This window comes from Quercus lobata, chromosome 2 (genome assembly GCF_001633185.2).
Source record: "Quercus lobata isolate SW786 chromosome 2, ValleyOak3.0 Primary Assembly, whole genome shotgun sequence".
NCBI lineage: Eukaryota > Viridiplantae > Streptophyta > Magnoliopsida > Fagales > Fagaceae > Quercus > Quercus lobata.
This window is the reverse complement of record NC_044905.1, coordinates 34513162-34522579: the sequence shown is the minus strand read 5'-3', so window position 1 is coordinate 34522579 and position 9418 is coordinate 34513162. Positions and strand designations below refer to the sequence as shown.

Here is a 9418-nt window from a genome sequence, read left to right as displayed (position 1 = left end):
GTCTTTACCCATCTTACCAATGCTTGATAACCCTAGCTCGCAGGTCTGCAGATTACCAACCAGCTCTGTCAAAGGAATCTTGTCAATATCCTTTGATTCCTCAATTGTGGTGATCTTGGTATGGAATCTCTCGGGTAGAGATCTGAGCACTTTTCTCACAATCTTGGGTTCAGGAATGGTTTCCCCAAGATTGAAAGCAGAGTTCACTATGTCCTTCAGCTTGGTATAGAACTCATCAAACGACTTGTCCTCCTCTATCTTAATCTCTTCAAAGCTTGTAGTGAGCCTCTGTAACTTTGAATCCTTGATAGCCTTAGTTCCCTCATAGGTTGTCTGGAGGATGGTCCATGCTTCCTTAGTAGTTTCAGTGGAGGATATCTTCTTGAACTCCTCATTGGTGACTACACTGAATAAGGCATTCAATGCTCTGCTGTTAAAGTTTGTCGCCTTGATCTTGGCATCATGATCCCAGTCGGCCAGCGCTTCCTTCGGCTTGGTCTAGCCTATCTCAATAACTTGCCACACTTTCTCATCTAAAGACTGCAAGAAAACTCTTATGCGTACTTTCCAATATGCATAGTTAGTGCCATCAAATAAAGGAGGTATGATTAATGACTGTCCTCTATCCATGACAAACAGGGGTCAATGGATCAACACAGTAAAGATTAAACCCTAATCAGAGTGTGTCTGCTCTGATACTACTTGATAGGCCAAAAACAAATTGACCCCTTGTGATAAATTAACCAATTAATTTAACCAAGTGAATTAATTAAGTTAATTAACATGCAAATGCGTGGTAGCACAAACAAATCACTAATAAACTAATTATGCAATGAAAAATAAATAACACAGTGATTTGTTTACGAATGGGGAAAACCTAACGGCAAAAACCCCACCGGGTGATTTTCAGGTCACCACTCCCAAAACTCCACTATTATCACAACAAGCGATTACAAGTAAAGGAATCTCAAGTACCTTACCAACCTATAGTTGAACCCTTACTGCAATATCCAATTGGACTTGTTCTGTAGTGACAGTTCCTCCTTTCCATGCACGGCTCCCAAGTACATGACTAACCAATTGCGCGGATCCCAGTACGCGACTTCAATCACCAACTAAGAAGGTTGTTGGCTGCAAAATTTTTCAGTTCATCCATACGATGAAAATCAAGAAGATGCTTGATCACAAAACCCTATGGTGCACATACACAACAACTTCTTCAAGAAAAAGAGATAAACTAGGGTAAGAACTTCGTCTCCGGTCACAATTTGCTTGAACAGAGTTTGCTTAATGCTTGTGCAACTTGTGAACACTTTGACGGCCCTTAAAACAATCCTTTTATATGTTTAGGATTAGGAGAAAAGAAGGCCTAAAGACACATCTATGAATCCCAAGAAAAACAGATCAGAAATTTTGTTTTTGTATACCTCGACAGATAAAAGCTGTCGAGCATCTGTCGAGCTAGCTATCGAGTCACGGGGCTGAAACAGCTTCTTAAACCTCGACACATGCTAGCTGTCGAGCTAACTGTCGAGCTTTAGTTACTCTACACTTTCAACTTGTTTTATTGGACAGACTTGAAGGTTTCAACACTTGATCTTGAAACATAATTTCTTGAAGTATTTAAACACATCTTAAATCTACACAAAGATAAGTAAAGTGCGTTTTATCAAATGATAAGTCAATTACATAAAATAGTGACATATGTTCCTAACAAGTGAATCACATATGTCCTAACATGATTTGAAATTTTTTGAAAAATCATATAATATAGGCATTAGAGTCTTTGACTTCCAACATCTTCAGCCCCAAAAAAAAATATACAATCTATTTCTTTAGGGAGTCATGGGACTGCTACCTGGTTTAATTTTTTATTGTGGTTGGACTTGTATTTGCACAGGATAGGTGCTGCTTTGTGTTTTTAAGAGAACTTCGTTAAATGTATGGCATGAGTCGATATACATAATTTGGATAACATCTTCTATAGAAATAAATTTTTAAAAAATCACAATTTAGAAAGATACAAAGCTATTCAATCCATTAGTTATTTTATCAAAAAATAAAACGTTTGGTTTGAGTCCTCCTAAGATCACAACAACAATTCACAATTTTACACCACCCCTAAATTTGTCTATCTCCTCAAATGAATCATTAAAAAAAAAAAAAAAATTAAATTTTAAATCATGGTGGGCCCATGTTGAGATGGTAGGATACTTATGGAGTGTATCATCAATTTTAAAAAAATAAATTAAAAAAAAAAAGTCAAAATACTAAAATTAATTGAATATAAAAATTCATAATTAGATTATATAACTTATAATTTATATAATACTGTAGCACACAACCTAGCTAAACATGCTAGACATGTTAGAGGTTTTTCGGTGTGGACGGAGGATGTTCCTCCCCACCTTTCTCATGTAATTTTTGCCGACCACGGCTGATTTGATTTTAATAAAGTTTCAAGGTCTTGTTTCTCCAAAAATAAAAAAAAAAAATTTAGTCTTATATATGACTGAGAAATAAGTATTGCTAGAAATACTACTATTTTTATTACATAACTTTATAAATTGACTTGTCATCAATTATAGAAGAAAAATATTGGAGTTATAAACTTTTTTTACAAACTACGAACGAGTGGTTTTCTTTTTTTTTGGATTAAAATGAAAACGGGTAAAAAATTTTCATCTCAACATTTTGTTTTTCAGTTCTAAAAAAAAAAAAAAAAACAATTTCCTTTAAAAATATAACATGATACTAGAAAGGAAAAAGTAGAAACATCATTCTTCTATATAAATTGGCCATTCCATCCCCAACCACAAAAAAGCCATCCCAAACCGTGTCACCTCAACAGATACCCGCGGAAAAGACAAAGCAAAGCCATATTTACAACCATGACTGTGAAAACACATTTGAAACTTGTGATTTTGTATCTCCTTATCCTTGCTTGTTTTACCCATCGATGCAAGTCTCTTTGTAGGTTCTCATCATCAGAGAATCTTAGAGATGGTGAGATCAAAGGGATGTTTGTGTTTGGAAGCTCTCTGGTGGACAATGGGAACAACAACTTCTTGGATACAAAGGCTAAGGCTGACTATTTGCCTTATGGAATAGATTTTCCTAACGGTTCATCTGGGAGATTCACAAATGGGAAAAATGTGGTGGACCTTCTTGGTGAACAGCTTAAGCTTCCTTCCTTAATACCTCCATTTATGGACCCAGCAACCAAGGGAAGTAGAATTGTTGAGGGGGTCAACCATGCCTCTGGTTCTGCAGGTATATTAGATGATACCGGTTCAGTTGCGGTAAGCCAAAACCCTTCTTCTTTTTACTTTTTATCATTATCATCATTCTTATCATCATTGAATGTTCTCTACTTCTCTCTCTCTCCTTCCCTTTTTGTTTTTTTTATCCTCATCAAGCTTGAAGTCCGTTTCTCTTCCTCCATTATCAAGGTTCACGTGTTTTTGTCAGATCCATCTTTTATATAAATATATATATATATATATATATATATATATAAAGTGTAGTGTTTATTTCACGTACATACATAAACTCTTTTTTAAAAACTGAAATAATGAGTTAAAAGACAAGATTGCTTGTGTAATATATATATATATATATATATATACTTTTTTATCATTGAATTTTTTTTTTTTTTATCAACTAATAATAACGGGTAACAATTTGTTATCTAGAATTTTATTGTAAAAATCTTATGTATTTTTTAAGCAATACAAGTATTACAAGTATTATATATCAATGTTTTCATTCATTTAAGGAAAAATAAATAAAAGAAAAGGGAAAGAGGCAAGGATTACATTGTTGATTTTTCCAAAAACAAAGAGCAGATAGACTAACGAAATGCAAATAATAAATAATTGAAGCTAACATACATGAAATTGCATTTCAGGGCAATGCGACCAGTATGAATCAACAAATCAAGAATTTTGAGGAGGTGACCCTGCCAGATTTAGAAGCTCAGCTGGGATGCAAAAGCAGTGAATCTCTCCCCAACTACATATTTGTCATTGGAATTGGTGGGAATGATTACGTTTTCAACTATTTCTTGAGGAAAACCTTCCTCATAGTTGGTCTTGAACGCTTCACTAGCTATCTCATATCCTCTCTATCTAAGCAACTCGAGGTATAGACTTTTTAAATCAAGTATATAGTAAGCTAGAGACTTCTATCTCAGCATAGGGTTAATTAAAGCTGTGACCTGGTTACAAAATCTTCTTGTTTGTTAAATAAGAAAAGTATCAACAAACTCTATTTTCTTGTAACAAATTTGTAACTTGGAATGAATTAAGAGTACTGTTTCATCTTGGACATGTTACTTTATCAGTAAATTTTGTAATTGATGAACCATGAATTTTTTTCATTGATACAGAATTTGTACAATTTGGGAGCTCGGAAATTTGTTCTTACAACGATATATCCAATTGGGTCCAGTCCAATGGTTAATTTGAACCAGCCTAACTGCGGTCCCTGCTCACAAGCTTTGAACGTAGCGGCTGCTGTCTACAACATTCACTTGAAGTCTCTGGTGGAAGATATAAAGCCTCGAATGCCTGGTTCCAATTTTGTTGTTGTCAACACATATGACATTGTAAAGGATATCATTGACAATCCAGCCTCCAAAGGTAAACACTACTCCTTCTTCGTGTTACATAATATAATTGGATTCACAAATTAGGTTATATTACAAAAGGTCGGGTCTTGGTATAATGGCAAGTGCCTTTTCCAAATAGCGATAAGTCATAAGTTCGAGTTTAAAAATTAGTCTCTCTAATAAAAATTAGGGGTTGGGCTGCCTACCATGAACTCTCCTATATTTATGACTTTTTAAGTTAGGCTATATTACAAGTTTTCTAAATATTATATAAGCTAAAATGCAAAATTGACCCTTTAAGTTTTTTTAGATTTTATTTTAGTCCTCTAACTTTACTTTCGTTCATTTCAGTTTCTTCAAGTTTATTTAATTAAGGTTTTTCCATCAACTTTTGTTATATATTGTGATTAATTTTTCAAGTTTATAAATTTTTCTTCAATTTTTTAAATTTAAAAAAATTCAATTAATGATAGAAAAATACTTTCCAGATTTGTTTTTTAAAAAATTTTAACAAAAGTTGACTGAAAGGTCTTAATTGAATAAATCTGAAATTTAAAAGATTAAAATGAACAAAAAAAAATAGAAATATCTACGGTCTAAAATAACTTGTATTATTTTTTCTAAAAAAATGGAAATATATGGATAGTGTCTTAAAAGCCGTGGATCTCATAAAGATCTACATTCTAAAATAAGTATAATTTGGACCCATATCATGGTAAAATATGTCATAATATTAGAAATATATTTTAATATCTATTATCTATACTCTATATAAAAAAAGACTATTGAGGTGCTTGTTTGACAAAATGACTTCTGAAATGTTAAAACGGCAAGGAGAAGTTTGGAGACCAGCAAAAAGAGGTTTGAAGCCCAGCAGATTCTTTGAAACTCTAAAAACATCTGCATTTGATTGAAATTACTTAATTGCTCCTAATTTCATTTGTGAGCTAAATAAAAATGGTGCCTTTTTAGTCTTTTTGTTGTCATCTTAATAGCGCTACCTCAAGAGGTCTTGAATTACTTTGTTGCTCGTAAAGGTATGTGTAAGCTTTAAAAAAATTAGAGCCCTTTTTGGTCTTTTCCTCTTCAAATCTGGACTTTTCTTTCCTTTATTATTAGAAAAATCCCAGCCACTTTTGATTTTATCTTCGTTCTATTGATAAACACAAACACAGCAAACGGTGAGAGGGATAGAGATAAGAAAAAGAAAGAAAAAATTACTAGCTGGGGCCAGGTATATTTACATTTGTCTGATGAAGAGTGAAAAAACGTGGGTTGTTTCATCATTTTGGCTCTACCTTCCTTGTCTTATCTCTTTGTTTGAGGTGTTTGACAGTCAACTACTTTTCTGATAGACACAAAGTGAAGCAACGCTGTAAGGGAGAGAAATAGTGAGAGATAAGAACAAAGAAAAAAAAAAAAAAAAAAAAGAGTCAGCCATTACCCATGAGTCAATTGCTTCCATTCCAAGAGAGAGAAAGAGAAGAAACAAGAAAACAAAGAAGGTTGGAGAGAAAGAAAGATGGAGATTTTGTTTTGGTTTAGATCATTCATTTTATCTTTTTTTATTTTTTTATGAAAGTATATTTATTTCATTTAAATATAGCTTTTTCACATGGGTTTATCTTGCATGTGGATTATTACTTTTTTTCTAACTGGTTTTTTTAAGAAAGTCTTGGTGGTTTGTTTTAACAAAGATGGAGATTTTGTTTTGATTTAGCTTAGTCATTTTATCTCTTTTTTTTATTTGATGAAACTATATTTATTTTATTTAGATGTAGTTTCTTCAGATGGGTTTCTCTAGCATGTGAATTATTATTTTCTTTCTTGCAATTTTTTTTTTTTTTTTTTTTGAGAAAGTCTTGCTGGTTTGTTTTAATTTGTTATATGTAGTCATGTTTCTTTTTTTTGTAAAGTTATATGTAGTTACTGACTAGCACGTGCTTTTACACGTGCTTCAAAACTAGTTTATAATAAAATTAGTCACTATATAAAATAGAAAAATTGTGTTCAATTGTCTTGGTATACTCCCATGATTTTTAAGGATAAAAATCACGAAAATAAGAGGAGAAGAGAGAGAGGATACAATCAAACAAAGCAATAAAGAGAAGGTAGGCAAAATGAATATTAAAAAAAAAACCTGTGTACATGTGTTGTAATTAACAAGAACGTCTCCATTGTGTACGGAAACATCTGTACATGTGTACTTATAAATTTATAATGTAACGTCTCCATTGCGTTACATTATAAGTATGACCTTGTTTGTCACATGCATAGATCGCACTTTACATTTTATTCAAATGAATTTGGCTCTAATTTCATTTGGTTTGCAAGATCCTTGAAGCCATCACACTGCAAATTATCATAGAACTATTTCAAACCCATGTCATTTACCTCATCAATTGGAAGCATTTGTACTGAATTCCATTTCATTGATTACAGGCTTCAGCGACACAACCAATGCTTGTTGTGAAGTGAAGTCAGCAGAGCAAGGTTCTACCTCTCTCTCTCTCTCTCTCTCTCTCTCTCTCTCTCTCTCTCTCTCTTCTTTTTGGCTGATTGATTTATGAAGGTTCTATTTTTCTGCAAGTTTCATTGAATGAAAGTTCTTTAATGCATGAAGTGCATCAAATGATTGCAGGTGGAACTGGAGTTTCATGTGAAAGAGGTGGGCAAGTGTGTGCAGGCAGGAATTCTCATGTGTACCTTGATGGCTTACATCCATCTGAAGCTGTGAATATTCAAATAGCAACTAAGGCCTATGCTTCTAATCTTGAAAGTGAGGTTTATCCCATAAATGTTAAACAACTTGCAGAACTTTAAGCTCCTTATCTTCATCTGTGTTGGCTAGTCTAGGTTCCAAGTTCCTGAATTGGAAACCTATAGTGGTTCACTACAATATATAGGCTGTGCTTCGGTGACCTGTAATTTTAGGTTTTTCATCCTCTTCCCAGCTTGTTCTAGGTTGAGAGTTCTGGATCTTTATACTTGTATGGTTTCCAAACAAAGAGAGCTGCACCCAATGGCCAAAGATCAACTCTTAAGTAACAATTTCCACATTACATATGCCCTCAAACTCCAAACATTTTTTTTAAGAGACGAGATTTACCTAATTACCTTATTGTACATAGTAGTGATTGGCCTAAGACTGGTTGGTGGCTATAATCTGTAGGTTAGAGAGAGAGAGAGAGAGAGAGGTTTAACTCTTGAGAAGAAGATGAATAGAAGAGAAAGTCTTGAGAGTGGAATGGGATTTGGGTGGCAAAATTGTGTGATTTAGATTGGACCATAAAACGGTTCAGGTATATAATTTTCCATAGAGCACTAGCATTGGGCTAGGCAAAATTTTTCAAAACAAAGGGCGATTTCTCTCTTTCTTTTATTCTCATTTCTCCTCTTTCTTTTCTCCCCTGACCTCTCTCTTTAGCATTTGCTAAGTTTTAGGCTCTAGTTTATTTAAAGTTGAATTAACCAAGTTGTTTAATTAATCCAATTATGTCAATTTCTACTTCACACGTAAATAATTTAGACATGTAAAATAAGGCATCACCAATCACACAAAATTAATCTCAAAAGAGACAGTGATATGGCGACGATATGAAAAATTGATGGAGAACACTCCAAATGAAAAACCACTCAAAGGAAACCTTCCCCCAACAAAACAATCCACTATAATTAAAAGAAGTTTTACAATCTCATGAATAACATTTTCTTAGAAAATACTGACCTGTAGACAACTTAGTAAAAACCTTTCATTACTTCAAAACCTCATAATTCATCAATTATCTAGATGCTTCACAAATGACTCACCCACAGTACAACATGAACCTTGGATCGACTTCAAGAACCTCTTGAAGATTTTCTTTACAGCAGCAAGTTTGTGGTATGCACTATGACTTCACCTTCTTCACCAATTGATCTTTACATATACGTAGAATCTTGGTTATAAAACCCTAGGCACACAAACATAGTTTTATCTGCTCTAAAAAACATCTTTTAGGTCAACTTATAATATCCCTTTTATAGTCCAACGAACAGGCCTCATATATATTAGACTGAAACATAGGACTTAATGAGCCTTTGAAGAATCTAGTTCACATAGTCTCGGCAGGTTGAGGTTGTTATTGAGGTGACATAAACTATGTTTTCTTTAGCTGATCTTGGGTCTTCTATTTGACATGGTTTGCCAACACTAATACATATGGACCTAAAATCACTTTCCCTCTTTCCTTCTTCACAATCCTCTCTCTTCGGCACTTTTCCTCTTTCTTTAACTCTCTTTTCTCTTCTTTCTTTTTTCTCGTTAAACTTGTGGTGCCCTCTACCACTACCACATTAGCTTAACAACGGTTGAACAAGATTGCAAGACTAGTGATTTTTCATCAAAAAATCATTTAGTAGACGAGATATTTGTTTATAATACTTCTTGAACTTATTGCAATGGAATTGCATCTGAGGTATGAAATGTGGTATATTCTATCCCCAACATATCTTCTTCAATTACCTTTTTCCCCTATAATTAAAATTTTAATTGTGCTGATTTTTTTTAATTGCATATTTGTACTCTTTAACACATCTTATAGAACCAAAAAGTCCTCATAAAATTTGTTCTTCAGCTCAAATAAAAAATAATTATAAATTTAAAAATCAAAAAAAAAAAAATCAAAACTTTCTCCTTCCATAAAATTTCCCTCAAAAATAAAATTGAAAAAGTAATAGAAACAACTATCTAAACTCTAAACAATTTTTTTTTTTTTTTTAATAATTAACAGCCATTTGATAGACATAAAAATCCCTAGCACAACT

General features: G+C 33.1%; 1 protein-coding gene across 2 annotated transcripts; it reads left to right on the top strand.

Annotated features, from left to right (window-relative positions):
* The first annotated feature begins 2816 nt into the window (after positions 1 to 2816).
* LOC115977902 (GDSL esterase/lipase At1g29670-like) lies at positions 2817 to 7929 on the top strand. Of its 2 annotated transcripts, XM_031099934.1 has the most exons (6): positions 2817 to 3302; positions 3911 to 4144; positions 4391 to 4643; positions 7055 to 7105; positions 7254 to 7479; positions 7588 to 7929. In XM_031099934.1, exons 1-5 carry the CDS (start codon positions 2892 to 2894, stop codon positions 7433 to 7435), a joined length of 1131 nt encoding a protein of 376 aa, XP_030955794.1. In that variant the 5' UTR covers positions 2817 to 2891; the 3' UTR covers positions 7436 to 7479; positions 7588 to 7929. The 2 variants fall into 2 exon arrangements, with proteins under 2 accessions (XP_030955794.1, XP_030955793.1); XM_031099933.1 differs by having other exon boundaries at positions 7254 to 7929.
* Positions 7930 to 9418: the final 1489 nt, after the last annotated feature.

Bases quoted from the DNA above. Each gene is read 5' to 3' on its own strand.
- LOC115977902 (XM_031099934.1), top strand. From the start codon at position 2,892: ATGACTGTGAAAACACATTTGAAACTTGTGATTTTGTATCTCCTTATC. The intron at 4,644-7,054 runs GTAAACACTACT...CATTGATTACAG, and splicing joins TGACAATCCAGCCTCCAAAG to GCTTCAGCGACACAACCAAT. The intron at 7,106-7,253 runs GTTCTACCTCTC...AAATGATTGCAG, and splicing joins AGTGAAGTCAGCAGAGCAAG to GTGGAACTGGAGTTTCATGT.